The sequence below is a fragment of the Lingula anatina genome, chromosome 2, assembly GCF_051362555.1.
Source record: "Lingula anatina isolate TDL-2025a chromosome 2, LinAna3.0, whole genome shotgun sequence".
Taxonomy (NCBI): domain Eukaryota; kingdom Metazoa; phylum Brachiopoda; class Lingulata; order Lingulida; family Lingulidae; genus Lingula; species Lingula anatina.
Window position 1 is genome coordinate 35684087 of NC_141768.1, and position 21758 is coordinate 35705844.

At 38.1% G+C, this 21758-nt stretch overlaps 1 protein-coding gene across 3 annotated transcripts; it reads left to right on the plus strand.

Annotated features, from left to right (window-relative positions):
• Positions 1-2796: 2796 nt before the first annotated feature.
• LOC106177697 (uncharacterized) lies at positions 2797-19960 on the plus strand. Of its 3 annotated transcripts, none has more exons than XM_087005221.1 (24): positions 2797-3149; positions 5087-5649; positions 6198-7247; positions 7485-7634; positions 8239-8407; positions 8927-9051; positions 9321-9399; positions 9772-9968; positions 10596-10763; positions 11188-11443; positions 11697-11812; positions 12091-12214; positions 12574-12648; positions 12978-13127; positions 13471-13567; positions 13862-14042; positions 14330-14387; positions 14779-14879; positions 15121-15291; positions 15494-15644; positions 16830-16883; positions 17220-17378; positions 17762-17887; positions 18304-19960. In XM_087005221.1, the coding sequence occupies exons 2-24, from the start codon at positions 5194-5196 to the stop codon at positions 18666-18668; spliced, it is 4578 nt and encodes a 1525-aa protein (XP_086861347.1). In that variant the 5' UTR covers positions 2797-3149; positions 5087-5193; the 3' UTR covers positions 18669-19960. The 3 variants fall into 3 exon arrangements, with proteins under 3 accessions (XP_086861347.1, XP_086861348.1, XP_086861350.1); XM_087005222.1 differs by having other exon boundaries at positions 2797-3118; XM_087005224.1 differs by having other exon boundaries at positions 2799-3149; positions 13862-14030.
• Positions 19961-21758: the final 1798 nt, after the last annotated feature.

Consider the following 21758-nt stretch of genomic DNA (forward strand, 5'->3'; position numbering starts at 1 on the left):
GGTATACTCATGTGATGATCCCAAGGTAGTCAATTTGATGACCCTATGTTTTCAGTGTACCTGTTGCTGTCCCATCAGTTGAACTTTTTTTTAGCGATACACGGTTACAAAAATTCACTGTAAAGACCTTCCGTTGTATGTATCCCTACACAGTTTCATCTTAACTCTCCACGTCTCGTTTTCCATCACTTTCACCAAAAAAATTGCAGGGTCAGTGTGATCAGGAATAGTACGTACTGCCTAGTAGTGGAGGGTCAATAGACGTACTATAGGAATGCCCCTTTTGCAACCTGCGTGGTAAGTTTGAGTGGCTGTTTATTTTCGGGGACATAATAGGGAAAATGTGGGTTTATTGTAAATAATTTTTGGACAGTGTACAGAGATGAGCTTTTCCGACTATCGAAGGATTTCCGACTTTTGGCTATGACACTTTATTCGTACGCAAAATATTTAGGTTGAAAAGAAATAAATGTTATATGAAATGTACTGACAGAGTGACGTTTCTCTTCTCTACCAAATATCTAATCGAGGATATCAAACTTCCCAAAGTTGGTTAACCCTGCGAAGACCTCGAGCTCGTCAAGTAAATACATTTTTATTTACAAAAAAATCAGATTCAAGATTAGAGATGAGGCTCATAGAGTGCATTCCCAGAGATTTAGATCGATCCATCCGGATCGACCTAACTCCCTGGGGGTTCACGCTAAATTGCGGTCAGCCGAGCGCGCACGACAGTTAATTACCCCCTTACAGCTTTTACTAGGCGGGACAGACGCTTAAGCCGGCTAAGCTGACAGTAATCTAGTGAGACTCCCCACAGGGATAGATCGATCTCAAATCTGTGGGAATGGGGTCTTAGAGCCAGCTTTATAGTCAATTCCTTTTGATACAGATAGAGTTACTTGGTTGTCAGATAATATATATTTTGCCAATTTAGTCATTAGTTTTTGGGAAACACCCTGGGTAATTCTAAAATACTATTCACGTACCATGTTATTGATTTTCTAGATACAAATTACAATGGAATCGACAAAGGTTTGCTGCGTTTTTAAGTTAAACATTTCTTTACGCTTACAATGTCAATTTTTGCATGTAATAAAGATGATATACATGTGGTTATCGAATGACTCACGTATTCATGATCAACGTTTCATATCACTTAAATGCAACAATTACTTATTAATTCTGTGTTAATATCGTGGTACATGCACTTTTTATTTGAATATTTTTCGCTCCCAATTGCAAATGATACACGCACTCTCGGTGTCGAATGCAATTTTTCTGGTAGTTTCCCCAAAAGTAATCACTTATTTAATTTTAATACATTTCCACATAAACACCATCTCACACGATTTTAATTACAATTGACACACTGTGGCTAGAGATTATTTACGTTGATTTAAGTGCAAAAATAGGCCCATATATTTTTTGATGCTACGTGACTCAAATCTCGTCTTCTCAAAGGTTATCGAAAGACGCAGTGCTGTTTACCCTCGTGACCGAGGTTTATAGCGGTGCTTTATATAGATGATAATGGTCACTACCAGCATCAAATATGAAAGAATAGTGACTATTTTACCCCGACAGGTTTCATCAATACCTCCAGGGGAGTATTAAACTGTTCTTCTGATTTGTTTTTATGTATTTAGTTGCGCCGATGACTTTATTTTTTAAAAACTTTTTAACTATATATATATCAGGTAAACTATATAAATATATATAACGTCTCTCTCTCTTTCTCTCTTTATATATATTATAAAGAGAGTCATATTAGAGAGACTTTATATACATATATAAAGAGAGAAAGAGAGAGAGACGTTTTTCACCAATGTCATATCTCTCTTTCTCTCTTTCTCTCTCTCTCTCGCACGCACGCACGCTGGTACACGTACACACACATTTCTGAAATATACCTTGTTATTCATCATAGTTCAGTTAGTTCAAGAGATGTACTAGTACACGCACTTTACTCTTTACTCTGTGCTTAATCAGAGCGTTGGACTTCATATTGTGATAATGCAACAATTGGGCAAAACTCAACTAACTCTGCTTACGTAATGATATCTTATATTTATAAGACCTTTTTCAATGGTTAGACAATATTGGCCAGCAGGTGTGTGTTGAAGGGGGGATAAGTAGCATCCCTCTTATTTAGCTTCCCTTTTTTTATCCCTTAGATATTCCTCACGTTTTCCGTCATCTTATTCAACTGTACCTTGCCCCCCCCCCCCTTTTATCGCTTAAGTTTGCATTTATTTCTGTTGCAGATTTTGAGCGATTATGTGCTCCATGTGTGAGTGTGAATGTCTTTTGAACAGCGGTATAACACAATTCTTTCTGGCTTTCAGTGGATAATGGCATGTACAATTTTGCCTTTTTTAAATTTTAATTATGACTAATTTTTTTAAACCGTTTATTTTTCTCATTTATTCAATTTTCCTTTTGTATATATTTATTTCATTCATGCATCCTTGCGCGCTGACGTTTATTCTATATCCGTTTTTCTACTTGGTAACAGTGACGCCGATTTTCTGCATCATTTTGTGTCTTCCTCTCCCCCCCCCCCCCCCCCCTCCCTCTCACCTTGCGTACATTCACATGTTGGTTATGTGCCTCCTATTTAACCCTGGGAGAGATAGATTTTTCTCTTCGTCATAAAGCGATCTTAAATCCATTAAGAAAGGCAGATTTTCGGGAAATGCTGTCACTACCAATTGGCTATGACCCGCTTACGTATAATAATATAGGGGGGGTTCACGTCTTACCTAAAAGTCTGAAAGGTGCACAGCGATGGCGTATTGAAGGCCTGTGACCGAGCATATTCAATAGGCCGTGCTTACGTCGCAGAAAAACTGGGACATCTATTGTAGTGTCCCAACGTTAGTTGTTGAACGTTTTACATATTGATCTTTAAGAGCCTGCTGTGTGGGAGGACGTTGAGGCACATGAAGCTAGGCACATGATCGCGTCAGCTGATTTCTTATAATAAAAGAAACGTTGGAATACCGTTGGGTAGGGCAAAAGAGAACTTTTACAGTTGCTTGACGGGCTACGTTGGAGAAACACTAAAATCAGTTTCAGGGGTTAGCTGCACACACAACGCTAAGAGAAGCCTGAGGTAAATAGTAAACAATGCCGCAGTAATAATGGTAGGTTGAGACTGACTTGTTATTTACCTTGTGTAGAATATTCCTAGGATAACTATTTTGCCGATACGGCTGGACCCTGAGAAGTGACGCGGACCTTCCTACAAGGGGTGGTTTTCCCTGTCACTACTTATGCTCCCAGAATGGCACCGGACCTGGTCAGTCTGTCGAGTGGTCAGTTAACTTAATCAATATATTTGCATGATGTTACAAGAGGGAAGGGGGGTAGGTGGTGAAAAAGACTGGACTTACATAACGACTACATTGAAGACTTTGTAAGCATTATTTAGGCGTGTCCAAAAGCTCACAGTACTTCTATAAACTTCTTCCAAAGTTTGCGAGGTTTAACCTGATAGTTAGTGTCGTAAGTATTGGCTGCAGCAGAATCCGATGGTAAAAGAAGCAAAGTAACATTTTAATAGATTGATTTAACGTATAGGAACCCAGGCTAGGCTGTCGACTACAGGTAATCGCTTGATTGAAATATTATCAGCAAGTTTTCTTTTTGTAACATTTGCGTGAGGTAGCAATCATAGATTATTGCGGAGTCAGTGTATTGAAGAAGGATCTTAGCAGAGAAACAAACCAGGATGTAAGTGTTGATAAAAAACCGGTTATTCCAGCCCTTTAGATTTAGAGCGGTCACGAGACATCGATAACAGGAGTCCTAGAGTAAAGGCTTTGTGCTGGAAATAAGAGTGAGGGGGGGGGGGGAGGGGGGGGGCAGTCAGACAGTCAGGTGGACAGCATCAGATAGAGAGAGCATAAGAGAGACTGACGGACAGCCAGAGAGAGAGAGAGAGAAGAAGAAGAAGAAGAAGAAAAAGAAGAGAAAGAAAGAGACAATAAGAGAGACTAGCGGGCAGCCAGAGAGAGAGAGAGAGAGAGAGAGGGGGGAAAGAAGAAGAAAAAATAGAGAGGCCATAAGAGAGACTGACAGACAGCCAGAGAAAGAGAGAGAGAGGGGGGGGGGAGAAGAGAAAGAGAAAGAGACCATAAGAGAGACTGACGGGTAGGCAGAGAGAGAAGAAGAGACAGAGAGACACCATTAAAGAGACTGACGGTCAAGCTGAGAGGAGAATAGAGAGAGAGAGGAAGAGAGAAAGTGGATAAAAAAAGACAGGCGGACAGACAGACAAATAGCCAACTAGCAACGGTAGCAAACAGACAGTTAGTCTGACAGAGAGAGACCGCCGACCCGTCTAGTTTAAAACTGCGTGTTTTCCAATTCTATTTTAAGTCTTATCAGATCTAATTCGAAGTGTGCTTCTTGGTACCGTGCATTAATCATCAAATGTTATCATGCGCCTGATTATTATGCTTTTCCACTTCAATAAATTGCATTTGTATGAGGTCATTTGACTTCGTCAAAAGTTTGTTGTGATCAAAGTAAATGAGAAAATAGCGTTTATACAGTAATTAAGGTGAAGAGATGAACACTCATCTTCAGAAAGCGAAATGAACATGTAATGCATGTATATGTTCAAAATCAGATTTGCTTTCCATACATTATTATTTTATTCAAGACAGACAAAGAAATAAACTTTGTCCCTACTAGCATATTCTGGTATTTTCATTTCAGTCTTCCAGGTCTTCTTGTCTATAACAACTTCTTAACCACCAGAAGGGTCTCTTGTAGAGAGTAGCTGCTATACACACACACACACACACACACACACACACACACAAATATATCGTTAATTGTAAACATAGTCTTAACAAATTAATAAAATGCTACTTTGGCGAGGCGACAATTTTACTTTTTTTGAAAGAGACACATACATGTAATGCCCAAGGTTAATAATAACCCTTGAGTCGGTTAACTTACGTGACAATAGTAGATAAACTTAAAGCTTTTCAGATAGAGCGTTATCATAAGTGGTAGCACGCGTTAGAATCCGCATCACAAGACCATAATAAATACTACTGTTCTTCCTCAGGTAATCATTTAGTCGGAAAAAGAACCTTTGGGATTTTCCAAATCAATTAGGTGTGGCAAATAAAAGTGAAGAGGCGCCAACTGTACAAGCAGACTCTTACTTCGACCATGGCAACAAATGATGTCGATCCTGGTGGTCCTGGGGCTGGGCATGACCAGCCGGACATCGGCTATCGGCAGCGAGGTTTTGATGATTCGATGGACGATTTATATGGCACCTCACTCACTGTGGCAAAAGAGTGGAAAGTAGGAGCCGAAATAAATGAGCAGAAAAAATCAACTAAAAAACCATCAAAAGGTGTAACAGTTTTCAAATGGCTGGCCACACTGCTGATGTTCTGTTTACTCCTAGCGGCATTAGTGGGTAGTAAATTGTCTGCGCTTTACATAGCGCAAGGACTAAATAAAACCGAACCCCAAAATGACGTTGAAAAGAACTCTGCTGCATTTGAGATGGTAATTATAACAACTATGTGCCCATATCTGGTCACTTTGATTGTTTCCTTGTGGGTCGGCTCATTCCGGAGTGATATGCCATGGCCGTCCTGGACAGCCCTATTCTTGGTAAGTTTAGCATGGGAAGGGAACTGAGAGTGTGTTAGGTATGACAGCATATGGAATGTGATAATTAAAATGTGAAATATGTTAATTGTGATGACTTTTGCAGTTTTGCGAAGATATTTGATTGGAACTAAGTGTGAAAACGGGTTTATTTTGATGCGATGTGAAAGTGCGTTAGGTGTGACGACAGATTTTTTTTCCTGACGAAACATTGTATGTGATACTTGATATTTATCATATTGTAAAAATGATAAATGCGATGATGTGTGACAATCACTATGTTTTTGACACAATGGTTAAGCCTTAACTCTTACCAGTGCCACCCAGTACCTGGCTTTTTAACACTTTTTCTTATTAAGGAGCTTTCTTTTATGTCCACTTGTCAATGTGCCTTCAACCTCGTCCCCCATGAAAATGGCCGTATTTTTTTAAAAATGTACCTTTGCAATGTGTTATGTGACAATTGGCTTGTCTTTATATAATATATACTTTAACAATCATGTATCACATTAACCTACTGTTGGAAAGATGAAAACCTTTTTCATTCACAGGGATTATTGGCAAGCAGTTTCGAAGTTTGTGGCATCCTGATACTTACACTGGCTGTCCTACGACAAGTCAATCCAGTAGTGGCAATATTACTGTTGAACAGCGTATACCTGGCGCCCAGCGTGGTTGGTTTTTTCAGCAGCTGCCGGCAACAACAAGGGAGGGTCTCACACAGAGTGGCTTTTGCACTGGGCATGTTGTGTACGGTGGCAGGTCTTGTGATGTCTGTATATTGTGCTGTGACGGAACGAGATACGAATATGACTTGGGAGATTCTCTTGCCAGTATTTTTGTTATCTGTCGCATGGTCTCCAGCTATGCAGAAAATTCAACTTTACAACAAAGGAGGCGCAGAGAGCTTCAGGAAGGCTCTTGGAAACACGTACAGCGCCACTCACACAAGAGTAGGGGTTTACGGAACGATGAGCGGTGCGACAGACCAGCAAACAGACACTAGTGGGTATTCATCGTCTCGAAATGGAGGGCCCAATAGCAGTAGTAATAATATGCATAACGTAGGGGCTGCCAGTCAAAGGGCAGACGACAGTTCGTATATTAGTTGGCTACGCACGTTGCCGTTAGATGATCTAATTGATCTTGACCCTTACAAAAGTGCCAGGTGGAAGAATAATATATTAACTAGTCTATGGAAGCTTGTTTTAACTCCATTTGCGGCAATCGCCTTTGCTAAAGCGTTTGACATTGGCTATGATTTCGAGAATTTCGAGTCATTTTTTGAGTATTGGTCGGATGGACTTCTCTATGCTTTTATCATCAACGTATGTACGAGCTTAGCAGGCTATTTGTTTTCTCTGTTTACTTGTATGATGTGTATGCAGATTGTTTTCGTTTTACCTTTAATATTAAGCACACCTGCCGCCATCGGGACTTTATTTTTGCCATTTATTGATGGTCTTTTTCATCCAGAAAAGACCATAGAATACCCAATTCTTTTAATAATTGCTGGTGCAGCTTTCTTTTTTGGACAGTTCTTCACAGTAGGCGTCTTCCTCTTCAAAAAACAGACAGTTGTTATGGAGAAAGAGTCATTTGTAAGTACAAACGTATCAAACACAGCACATGACATATCTTATTCCTTCTTCTTAAAAACTGCCAAACAGTAAGACCTGGACATTCAGACTAACCTAACGGATTGTTTATTTCTACCATACTTAAAACTGTGACAAGTTTTGTAATTTATTTATTTATTTATTTATTTATTTACTCTTTCTTCCTTTTTTTCCCTTGGTGTAACACCCAATGTGAAGTAAGTACTTCAATGTTTTCAGTTATTCTGGCAACCCGGCTATAATGGTTATCTTTTGGACCAATGGCTGTCACTGTCTCGTAAGACTAAGCAAATCATGCATCGGTTTGAGGAGCCAATAGAAAGAGGGAAGAGAACCAGGGTGTATATTTGCACTACCATGTATAGAGAGGTACGATATTATATGCCATATTTTGGATTCTAATCCGTGCATCCGACAAAAGGTCTACACGAGATGCCACCTGGAAAAAAATTTAGACATATATGACACTGTTTAAAGAATAATTTTGCCATCATTTATTATACCTAATTTTAAAAAGACTTAAAAGCCAACGACATAAAAATTCACTTGAAACATTATATTATATTATATTATATTATATTATATTATATTATATTATATTATATTATTATGAATGTCACTGTCGGATTTAGGGGGGTGTCAGGGGGGGCCTGACCCCCCCCTCTCCCCTTTGATTTCTGATAACAAAACGCACCAAAAAAAACATCTAGCTAAAACATTATTCTAAACCGTGCCAAATGGCGCCATTTTCCCTCCAAAACACCAATTTTTTCGGGGCCCTCGAGCGTGCCCCGAACCTGACGGCAAGGGGGTGAGGATCGGCCTCGCAATCCGAGGCCTGTCAATCCCAGACCTCCCCCCCCCTCCCCTTCAAAAAATTCTGGATCCGACCCTGAATGTGCAGTTATTTCTTATGCAAAACTGCTGCTATTTTATCAACAGTTAAGTGATTTATTAAAGCCTATATTTACAGAGTGCCACTGAGATGCAGCAGCTTCTGCAGTCTCTGGGAGGCATCAACAGAGCCCAGGCCGGTCTAGATAAACACTTTTCAGCACATATTTTCTTTGATGGCGCTGTTCGTGACAAGAAAGCATCAGACTTTCTACTCATATTGGTGTCTTTAGTGGAAGAAACGCTCAGTAAGTACTGCTAATAAATTAGCGGCAATCTGAATTTTAGTATTTTTACCATATTTTTATATCTAAGATTTTACTTTCACTGATTTTTATGTGGTAAATAGAAAACCCGTGTATAGTTTACCGACCATATAGATTAACAGAGAGGTCATTTTGCCCTTTTAATGCTTTGTCCTTTTAAGTAGGGGAAATGAGACGGGGGGTTCAAAGGATTCTAAAGAACCACCCTTTTGGCTGGAAAAGTTCCAAAAGTTAAACATTTAATCTAAGTTCTATGTAATGTCTACAGTAGGATCAAGTAAAAAGGTAAAAAGGCCCCCTATTTACAAAAAAATACCTGCTATCCCCCCCCCCCCCCTTTTCAAAAGTATGATTACACCGATTATATTATTTGTTCTTTTCGGTTGCATAATTTTTAAAGTATTTTTATGAACCGTTGCTAATTTTGTAGAAGAGCAAGCTGTTACGTCGCACATAATAACATATTAACACAATAACACTTGCACCTTTCCTCTTCTACAGATGTGAAGACTATTGACGCCACCCGTGTTTCTACGCCTTATGGAATGAGTTTGTCTTGGCAGCTACCAGCGCCACCTGGATTGCGTGGAATGACCCTCACTATCCATTTGAAGGATAATTTCAAGGTGAACACAGTAACAGTCTATATAGTATTGATGTTTTAAAAAGATCTGAAACAATGAAATATTTGATAGGCAATATGTGACAAATAGTTGTCCATAAATAAATAACAATCAAACGCCGTAGTAATGAGAAAAATTAAATCTAAATAACTGGATGAATCAAAATATTCACTTAGAAATCAAGCACCTTGTTTGTGTTACCATTTACGCGCCTGTTGTAAATTTATTTAAATTAATAATACACAGTGTCTCATCCATCTCTATTAAATTAGGTTAAGAATAAGAAACGCTGGAGTCAAGTGATGTACATGTCCTATGTGTTGGATTTCCTAATGAAAGCTCATTCAGATGGTAGGTATCGTTTTACATCTGCGTATTCACCGAAAGATGGCATCAGCTGCAACTGTGCATTTTCACATTTCCTATATAGTAGCACCCAGCACGGTGGCAAAAACTCACGTTGGCGCATTTCGTCACAACTGCATATCCATCACAATGACATATACATGTATATACACAGTTGTTTACAAGGCACACCTAGCAGCACGTTCACTGTTAAGTTAATGGATATGTTTATGTTGAACAGGCAGAAATCAGAATAAGTCGACAGCAGTCAATTTTTTATAGGGCAGCCTATCGGCCTTAAAATTTAATCCATTCATGTTTAACATAAATGAATATCAATGGTAAATACAGTTAAACCCATAGTGCAATTTTTTCTAGCCACTGACCAAGACACGTTCATTCTTACCACCGATGCTGATGTTAAGTTTTCTCCGGAGTCTGTGGAATCCCTTATGGACAATATGATACGCGACAACACAGTGGGTGCTGTGTGCGCGCGCACTCACCCCATGGGCTCTGGACCCGTTGTATGGTACCAAATATTTGACTACGCCATAGGGCACTGGTTTCAGAAAGTAAGTATTATTAAATGTCCAATTTAATATAAATACAATATTGGAATTGACCAGGTTATACTGTACTTTGGGTTTTAGTTATGGCTTTCAAACAAAAAAGGCAACTGTTATGAATATTTGCTGCAGCAGACGAAAAAAGTAGCAGGTTATTTATGTCTTGCACAATTTCACTGAAATTAAAAGTCGTGTCTGTAGTCTTTAGAAATGTTTTACCATATGTTAGTATGTGTGTATATACTTTAATGCTGTTGCTTTGGTATTTTTTTCCGTCAAAATGATGTGTTACTATACAAGCCGTAGGAAAGGCAATTGCTGAAGGCGTAATTTAGTGTATGTGCAATACAGGCATACATGTACATATGTCATACATGTAGCCTATACTACATGTACCCTATACTACATGTAGCCTACGCTGAAGGAAAATCCAGCTATTTCAAATGGAATAGGTGAAAAGAAAAACCAAAACTTTATAAAGACACCTTCACTTGGGTACGATGAAATGTTTTAATTGCTTAAATGAAGGCTACGTAAAAAAACATGACGTAAAGGTACACATCTCTTTACAAAATACGGTCAAAAGACAAAATCGTGTCTCTTGGACATCTCCGTTTCTATTATCATTTCCAGGCCGCCAATGACGTCCTTGGGTCAGTGCTGTGCTGCCCAGGCTGCTTCAGTGTATACAGGGTGGCTGCACTGCGAGACGTCTTACCTCTCTACGCCTCTAAAGTGACCAAGGCCGAAGAGTTCTTGACCAAGGACATGGGAGAAGACAGGTGGTTGTGTACTCTCATGGTAAGTGATAAATGTAAAGCGCGCCTTTAGTAGAATACCGTTTTTAAAATGACGCCTTCTGGTTGAGAACTGGAGAAATGAGAAGCATGCGGTTGTTGGCACCTCATAAAATGTTTTTAGGGTCTGTTTGTATCATACGAAGGCATGTGACAAAACTGAATGACAAATGGCTAATGTAGAAAATAGCTGGTTTGTTACTTGATATATAAGAATAGCTTGTATCAAGTCTGCAGCCAGGTGTTAAAAACGATCAGTCAAACTACCCTTTACTAAGGGGTGTCCAGATTAAATCCCTCCGGCCAGTTTTATCAGTACTTTAAACCGTAAAATGTCTTACTTGACGAAAGTCCAAACTCCCTTTGTTGGCCAGTGTGTATGCTTTTACTCAGACAGAGCGATTGTTCACCCAGAAACCTTTCCCTAGGTGCAAGCTGGCTGGCGTCTAGAATACTCTGCCGCTGCTCACGATGAAACCTTCTGTCCTGAAGAGTTTGACGAGTTTTTCAAGCAGAGAAGACGCTGGATTCCCTCAACTCTGGCCAATCAGTTCCTCATTATGAAGGAGTGGGTTTATATCAGCAAGTTCAACAATCACATCCGCATGTTCTTTGCTCTCTACCAGGCTTTTCTGATCGTTTCAACTCTGCTAGGACCAGGGACAGTTATAATGATCATAGCAGGTAAAACGTTTGTCATTGTATATTTGAATGGTTAAATAAAGAAGTCGGGAAAGGAAGACATAAAATCTACATTATGGGCGACAGGTGACGAAAAAGAAATATGTATCATGTTTTTGCATGCCAACTTCTGGTTCTTCACTGTAACATTTACTGAATCCCAATCCATTGTAAACACAATGATGTATTCACTGGATAATATGTAGATACAAAACAGGCCTACATAATTTGTGACATTGATACATTTATATTTTAGGCGGGCTGAACTACTCTTTATGTGTCTCAGCAACTGCAATGACAATCCTACTGTTGATTATCACTGTGGGTTACGCCGCAATCTGCCTTACCACTTCACAAGATACACAACTAATGGTCAGTATCAACAAAAAGTCCTGCGCTCTGTCATATTCATTACTCTATGTTACATATTAAGTTGAACGGAATATAATAATATTTGTCGGATATTGACTAGGCCTCGCCTATTTTTAGTGTTTTTTATTTTCATTTCGGGCTCATGATGTCGGAAAAATTATCTATCTATCTATCTATCTATCTATCTATCTATCTATTGTGTTCTGGTTGCCAAGGTGAGATAGTTTTATTGTATTCTACAGGTTGCCAAGGTGAGATAGTTTTATTGTATTCTACAGGTTGCCAAAGTGATGACATTTGTGTTTGCACTGGTAATGGCCGCAGTCACCGTGGGGACAGCAGTGCAGATAGGAGAGGACATTGGACGCTCTTTCAACTTGACTGGCAATACCTCTGACTACAGTAAGTGTATGGTGTTTTCCTTAAAATCTTATACCGGTATAATGCAGTTTTCTATACGTACCATTCTCAGGGTTCCAGCAAGCTAAACGGCTAGAGGCTTTACGGATAGATAGATAGATAGATAGATAGATAGATAGATAGAAAATGTTGCATAATATACAAGAAAGGCAACAGTAACGTCTTCTTAACCAAAATTTAATTGAAAGTACAGTACTTTTTGTAAGCTTTGGAAATGTATTAGAACAAGACTAATAAGTCTAAGAGACAGAATTACGATATTATTTACTGCAGGATTAATATTTGGAATTTAAGTTGAAACGTTCCTGATATTTTTACGTGTGGGTATTTCATTATTTCAGAACATTGTGATGAACCCTTACCAGAACTGGAGCATGGTGGGTTGCCTTTGTCTACAACATCATTGTACTTCATGGGTAGGTTATACAGATGATCATCGGGCATTGACCCATTTACTCTAAACAATGTCACGCTAAACGCATCGCATCTTATTCATCACACGTCAATGTTACAAAGTATTAATTCTGCAGAATGTCATGCAACACAATTTCCAAATTATACACTGTCATACACACACATTTATTGAGTGTTGTAGTGTCAAAATCTCAAACGATAACCATACATTGTACATCATAGTGATATATCACTCAGTATCCACTCTGCAGGAGGTCACGATCTGTAATTTACACTCTCCGTCATCACTCCTTTCACAATGTATGTGCATTAATTTTCTTAATAACTGTAGGTATAGTCGGGATCTTCCTAGTGGCAGGATTAATGCACCTCACCGAGTCCTATGCTCTGCTGCATGGCGTATGGTATCTTCTGTGTCTACCATCCGGGTATCTCCTTCTGATGATCTACAGTATTTGTAATATTACAGACAGGTCATGGGGTAGGAGGAAACTTAATTTATAGCTTTTGTTTCTCTTTATGATAAGTCCTTTGCCAGTTCAGATCTACAAATCCACTGAATTATCCAGGGTGGGCGATTTTTTAATTCGACTCTCTTCTGAATTTACCCATGATACGCACATATTATAAAACAAAATAAATAAATAGATGAATATGTATTTTTCAATAGACAGATGCTATAATAAATGAAAAAAGTAAAAGCACATTATTTTCTCCTTTGTATGTCACAATATCAGTTTTAATTGAAATCAAAATCGAAATGTTATTATAGCCTGTAAAAACTTGACAAGGCATTAATTTTATAAGCGATTCCTTGATTTAAGGTACTCGAGAGGAAAAAAAGGAGAGCACCAAGGTTATAAGGAGCCACAAGACGTGGAAGGACAGGGCAATACAGATCTATAAGGGTTTCCTATGTTGGTATGTCATATAAATATAGATATATATTTTACAAACTGTCCATCAGAACAGTGACATCGATTCACATCGGCAATAGAGATTAATATCGTGCATATATTGATTGAACAGGATTTAAAATGGACCGATATGGTTGAATATCGTAGCTTTTATTATTGACTAAGAAACACTTTATGCATCATCAAACGAAGGAAAGCAGATATGAGAACAAAAGGTATGTAAAACAGCACACTTAGGCGCCATCACAACAAGCTGAAATTAGACAAAAAATAATGGTTAACATTTTCTTTCTTTCAGTTGTTTCTATCCACAACGGGACAGTGTTACAAGAAAAGATATGGTGGACGCGGAAGTTCAGACGACTGCTAACTTGCAGCAGCAAATGTCACAAGAAGCGTTTTCTAGTTTGGCATCCATTGACGAAACGAGGTCATCCACATATATGTATACGTCGTATACGGAGCAGGTGACACTACTGGTTGTATACGCATAAGAATGTAGTTCATAAATGGATGAAAATGTAAAGTAAAAGTATTTCAAAAAGGAAAATATTCAAAGTCCCCCCCCCCCCCATCAACACTCATCTGGATGCGATACATTTTCATTAATTTTTCCTGAATGACCTGAAACATGATTGATATCAATGAGGATATTATTTTGGATCTGTTAAGACAAAGGTTTTGCATTGAAATAGAACAAGTTTTGCCATTTATTTACATCCATAAGTGTAGCTTCTTTATGCAATCATTTTATTTACATTTCTAGGGAAATGGAGGGCAAGGAAGAACGGAGGAAGAGGAGTTATACAGACAGAGTCTCAGAAGTAAAGCAATATCACACGATATAAGAATTGATCCGTGAACATTTCATAAGGCTTTGGTTACAAAAAATGATGTATTTGTGAAAGCTTTAAAGGTGAAATTAGGAAGTTAAAATAACAAACAAATATCCCGGTAAATAAAATGACGCCCAAGTAAGTGTGTTAACTTCAATTACAAAAAGTGATAGGGGTCTATATCTATTACTTAATTTACTTGTGTAGGAACAGGTTGCATTTAATTTGTACATTGGGGTAATGGGCAGGGCCCTGGCATTTTTTAAAATTAAAAAAAGCAACATGTGTAACTTTCCCTTTTCATGAAAAATACAATTAAAAAAAACTCAAACCCTATTTATAACGTATTTAAACAAATCTAATTGAATTATTATTGCAGATGTAGAGGGCAGTTTTCGTCACCCTGGTGAATCGCGCCATGGTACGACACAGGACGACGATGAAGCCATACCGGTAGAAAAGTGGCTAGATAAGGAATTAGTGAGTGAAAATCCTCCAATGTTGACAAAATGTTTATTCATGAGGCCCTACATTTACCCAGATAAAGAAGAAGCTATTTGGGCACCATTGCTTATTTAAATATTTTTTCTTCGGTTTCAAACGGTTTTAAACTCGAGACACTACCTAAGTCATAACACCACAATTTGCATTTAAAAGAATCATTTCTGTCTTTAAAAGTATTTAAATAAAGCGATTCAGTATTTATAATAATTTTTTGCAGAGAAAGTACAGCGAGAAGTTTATTGAACAAGGCTTTGAGAATACCAATTTTATTGCTGGTATGACAGAGAAAGAGTTGGAGGCGTGTGGCGTCACGGTGAAGGCTCATCGCAAGGCAATTCTGGAGCAAATTAGGCAGCTGCCAGATTATGAAATAGAAGCTTCCATACCGGTAATTAAATAAGTGTTTAGAACTTGAGAACACAGTTGAGTTTTTCAGTATAAAGTCTTATAAACATTAACTTAGTTTCAATAGAATGCTTGTATAAGACTGCGTTAAATCAACAAGGGTATTTTGTACAGTACGTTGTCTATACTAAATCGGCGTACTTAGTGAGCACCTCTACATATATTATGGTCTTACATCTTTACAGAAAGACTCGTTAGACTGGTTGACTACTCTCGGACTGACCCAGTATCACAAATACTTCAAAAGAAACAGAATTATACACCGCAAAGATTTTGAAATCTTAAAGGGAATGTCACAGGAAGAAATTAAAAAGGACCTGCATGTGCAGAAGCCAGGTATGTTGAAATAAGTGACTGCGTTGTTATGAACAAATAATATAACAGAATCGCATTAAAAACCCAAAAATGTTTATTGGAAAATCCTGAATGACACCGCAAACCTTCAATATTCATAAGAGGTAAGGAACCCGCCCGGGTGTTCCCGTGAGTTTGGTGCCTTAGGCCCCTATTTCACACAGACCACGAATCCCACGAATCGCCAGGAATTGACAAATTTTAGGATTCGTGAGATTTTGCCAATTTTCTGGTCTTATTCGACACGCTCACGATTCACTTACGATACAGGTACGATTGGTTACGAATATTCGTGGGATTCGGCTGGAATCGTGAGATTTTGCCAATTTTCTGGTCTAATTCGACACGCTCTACGATTCAGTTACGATACAGGTGCGATAGTGTTACGAATATTCGTGGGATTCGGCTGGAATCGCACGAATGTTGTCCAGAAATTCACTACGATTTTTTGGAATCGGGAGTTCGTGGCCAAAACTATGAACAGCTCAAAATTTTTGCCACGAATTCCCGATTGATCAAGAAGTGCAAGAACTGACTACGAATATATACGAATCTGTTAAGAACTTCACGAACTGATTACGATTCAACCACGAATCGTGAAATTTGTCAATTCATGGCCATTCGTGGTCTGTGTGAAATAGGGGCATAATAGATCTGGCGGTGTGGCAGGAATGGTAGTCCTAGGAGTGGAAGTCCTGGGTCCCATATGATTAGCACATATAAGGGTTAGTTGGAAAATTGGGTTAGTACGTATATGTGACAGATGTCACCTGTACAAAAAAAAAGGGGGGACACGGACTACGCTTACTAGTGGACTACCATTCCTGTCACACACCGGTATAGCATTTAACACACTGATCCTGAGCAGATACGCGCCCAAATGTTATCTACTGACATGCGACAATGCCACCCTGAGCTTCAGAGATAACTTGACACTAACCTCTTCACTATAGCCTATCTTCATCGTTTCAAGTTATCTCTGAAGCTCAGGGTGGACAATGCAAACAGAGGTGACCTTTTGCTACGCATGACTGACAGCTGAATACTTTATTTGGGGCTTAACGAACATTTATAACCTGTCAAACTTTCGCCTGGATGGATAGAAGAATAACAAAGCAACAAATCGCCCGCATTTGTGTGATGACAGTTTACTGTTCCATATTTCAGGTCACTTGAAATTCCTCCTTAAAGCTATCAAAAAACTAAGGTGGCCGACTGAAGGTAAGGATATCAAAAACTTCGTGTAGAATCTCCTCACCCAAATATAAGGTTCATGTAGATTATAAATATCATTGCTTGATATAATATAATATAATATAATATAATATAATATAATATAATATAATATAAAGCTATCACTAAGTAACTAATCAATTGAATTTTTCCTTTGTCAGAAAACACCATTGTCCGTCTGACAAAGAAATGCTGCTTGTCATATTTTAATTGTCGTCATTTTGTAACCCCCAGACACATATACCCAGCTTGTGGCGCTTGGAACTATTTTTTGAATATCACTATTACTGTATATGAGTGTTGCTTTTTTTTTTATTTCATTAGAGGAGTTGCGTATTCAAGATGCTCGCTTGCAGTTTGATAACATCAACTTATTTGACATGCGCGCTATCAACAAAGCGGAACACGATTTTTGGTGCAGTCTCAGGAAAAGGTGTCTCTTACCCGAGTCCAAGATTTTTGGGACAGAGGATGAATTAAAAGGTAAAGTCGGTAATATATTATCGTCGAGATACCTACACATGGGTAACGGCGCTGGAAACACATCTGTTGTGCGAACAGGGAGAAGACACCACCACGCTCGGCGTGGACACCACATACACGATGACACACCTAACACCGCCATTTCGGTATTTAATAGTATAGTGCTGAACTCTGTACATGCATAAAATAGTCCTATCCAAAATGCATAGAAAATTCAGCGCGGAACGGCATGTCTTCTTAATATATATATATATATATATATATATATATATATATATATATTATCCTAATGGCCCCACATTAAAATTTTCCAGACATTCACAATAAAAACATTTTAATAGCGGATAAAAGTATCAGACTTAAATTGAAATTCTTTTTTTTAGCCAAACTCGTTGATCTGAGGAACGGGTACCTCATGATATTTGCTGTAGTCAATAGTTTGTGGCTGATCTTCATCATGCTGCTGACCAATCAAAAGGTTTTGTTTTTACTCGGATCAAATCCTTTAGGTAAGATTTAAAAGTAGGGTATTAGACAGCGGCTAATTTCAATTAAACATCTAGTAAAGCCCCCTTTACACTGGACGGCGTCCCTTCTGCGTCCAGCAGTTCGGCCCCATTTCAGAGTTAAAGAATTATAATACTAACGTGCCGACAACTGGCCGATCATTGAGCATTCATTCTGATACCAAATCAATGCTCGTGCCTCCTTATTAAGACCACAGCGATGCCAAATTTCATGGTCGCAGAAAGGACGCCGTCCAGTGTAAAGGGGGTATAAGACACAGTTAATGATACATATAAAGTTAGTTGCGGGCAATCCTGTTGTCTGTCGTTGATGTTAATTCTTCTTGATCTGAAACTAAGCAGCTTTTTAATTCAGGTTCCAGTCGGATAAAACTATATTATTCCATGGTATATTTCAGGCTTAGCCTTTCTGTTCGTTTTCGGCTTCGTTCTGATTATTCAGTTCCTGGCAATGATTGTACATCGGTTTGCTGCGTGGATGCACATGATTGCGCGTGCCCCGTACAAGTTCGGGCAGCCCTATCACACAAACTGGGCGTTCAATCCCCAAGAGGAGGATTTCATCGACCGTCGAATCGCACAGGAGGGCCAAGAACGGGCTCGGCGAAGGACCGAACACAATGTAGAAGTACGTGTCAGGAAAAAGCAGGTACGAAAGCTACCTGTCTCTGAAGTGGAAACTAGCTTCAAAGCTGGCGACAACCCAGACATCAATACGCCATTGTTGAGGGAATCACGGAAAAGCACTTCTTACGTGACATAAAGGCCTTTCTTTAGCTTCCAAATCCTGGCCACTCGAAATATTTTACCAATATACACCATGACTACATGGAATTGAATATTGTCGTGTATGTGATTTCAGGCCATGGCACAGAGTATTTATATACTGTATAGCGGGTCACCATCTTTTATACATGTTTCACAATTTTACAATTGATAAAGCGAAGTCATACACTGCAACTGTAATATTTTTCTTATCTTTATTTACTCTGAAATTCTTTTATGTCATTTATTTCTTTTATTGTCATTGAATATATTATTATAATTGTACATAAACTACATTCTTTCCTTTATCATTTTTCTACATAGTGATCCTAATCACTAATTCTAATTTTTAAAGGTAATAATAGTATGCTTTTGTTCTCACCAATTTACTTGAATAACGCCATTTTTATAAGATGTGCCAATTGATATATTTTGCTTATATTTTTGCTGAAATGACATTTAATATGCTAGATTATTAATATTGAACAACAAGGAAATGAACTTAGAGTTAAACTGTTGGAATTTTCTGCAATAAAACACTAAATCTTACGTAATTTCACTGCCATTTAAAAAGAAATGTATTTTATACTTTTGGGTGATGGCGATGTCAGGTCAGCTGTGGGATAGAATAAAATGGTTACGTAACTCTGTGATTACCCATTGTGGTTAGCGGAGGTGGGGAGGGGGAGTCACAACCTGAAATTAAGGTTCCCTTTTTAACATTTATTTTTAATATTGTTATTGTAATTCTAAATTATTGAGTACACTGAAGCCATAACTTGTTAGTGAATCGTATTGTATTAATAATGTTATGAACTCTTTTTCAAATGCTGGCATTAATATTATGTTATTTCGATCTTATTTCCAAATTAGAGTATACAGCATAGAGTGATAGAAGCGGTTAAACCTGTGCGTATAATTCCATGTTCAGAAATAAATTTCATGTTATCTTACACAAGTTTTCATGAAAACCTTTACTGTTATCAAAACAGATCAGACTGTCAACTTTACTGATACCTACTTTACAAAGGTATTTTAGTAGGAAATGGGACTTTTTAAAGTATGTTTCAGTCATAGGCCTATCAACAGAAATGGAAATTATTTGGTATTTCATCTAACAGTCAAATATGTTTACTCTGCAATCCAAGGCAACGACCCAAAATACTATTTCACCATGTTTAACTGTTAGTGGTAATGTACGAAATACATAGGCCTACATGTATATGTAGCCTACACCGAAAATGTGTGGACGTTATATCATATTAATAAATATTAACATTTCCATAACAACTAATTCTCTTATTATTCATTTATAAATTATTGTAAACATTTTAATAGTTAAATCATTTGTTAACACCAAGTGAACAATGTGGTATTGTGTTTTTTAGCGTACTAGTGGTTGAAAGAACCGTTGGCCTATAATTTATACTGAAAGCATATCAATGAAGCAAATAAGTGTGATATACAGTATATAATTTTACCAGACTTCATCAAGATTTGATATACCTTTACTAATGTCACTTGCGTCTTGAGTTTCTTGTTCGGTTCAATTAGTCACGGGACCCATGACCAAGAACTTACACTTTTTCTTGTTTTACTCAGTAGTGCATTGATGTATTACAGACCATTCCCAGACCCTATCGTACTAACTTTGGATCGAACTGTCTCCGAAGGGATTCTCGCTTAATTACAATTAACTTGGGCGGCTTAGGTGTCTGTCATGCCTGTTGCAACTGATGGGCGGGTAATTAACTATAGCAGCTTTAGCAGCTTTGGTGGGGGTCCCGGACGTCTAAGCCGCTTGGGCTGAAGCAACTTAAGCGTGGGACCCCGTGGAGATGGGCCTATACTGTTAGATCGATCTAGGGATGGGAACCTAGTCTTAATGTGCAGTGTACAACAAGGGCAGCTGTCCAAAATGGATAACGTGATCACGTTTGATAGGCTGGATGGTTTTTTGTAATCAAATGCAACGCTGTCGTTGTGAATAGGTACAAATAACAAATACAATAAAACACAATAGCACTCAATTAACGTCAAAAATTAAATACATTGTAAGAAATTCTAATAATAGGGCCTATACCAGTAAATACATCAATACAATAGGGACCCATAATACAATGACCGTTAAAATATGGTCAGATGCAACAAATTCCGATTATTCCTTAATTTAAAAACATGTTGCGACGTAATGACTCACATTTAGCAAGGGATTTATGTCAATTGTTGTAAATAAAATTTCTCATGATCGTTTATGTAGCAAAAATGGAGATAGGTGTGCCTTTTTATTTTATATAGGCCTGCTACGTATATAAATGTGACCTCCCAGATGTATATTTATACAATGGCTCATGAAATATGGCTCATCTTCTCTCACTATACAAAAGGATAGAAACGGTTTTCTGGTAATATTTTGGATTAACATAGCCCTGTCTATCAATATTTAAGACGTGGAAGGTAGTTCTAAACCATGTTTGTGAGAAGTCAGAGAGCTATAATATTTCAGATAAATTTCTTTACTAAATTTCTTTACAAAACGATTTGGGAAACTTGTACGAGTGTATCTTTTTTTCTAGCCTGTAGGTCAGTTTGTTGAATTTTTTTAAAAAAAACTTACAGTGTCACTTATTTCCCGCACGAAAATGCAGTAGTATCGAAGTAGCAAAAAAGCATTAACGCAGTAGTGGTGTGGAGCATATTTGCAGTAGAAATGCAGCATAGCCTACTGCAATTCTACTCCAAAAAGTACATAGGTTTGTACAGAGAGGAGCATTAATGCAGTAGATTAGCAGCATGAGAGAAGCATGTTTCAAATATGCTAATTAGCTCCCAAAGCAGATTTGAAGCATGTTTGCAGTATGATTGCAGTAGTCTACTGCGGTTTGCAGTATGACTGCAGTAGTCTACTGCGCTGGAGTATCTAGTACTGCGTTTTCTTGCGGGTGCCTCAAAGGCGTAAGATTTATGAAAACATAGGGTCATGGAATGGTGTCGTCTTGGATATGGATTCTTTGATTTGAGGAGATCAGTTGAGTATAGATGGTAAGGCGTCGTCTGTAGACATTTTTGCAAACATTTTATTTTTTGC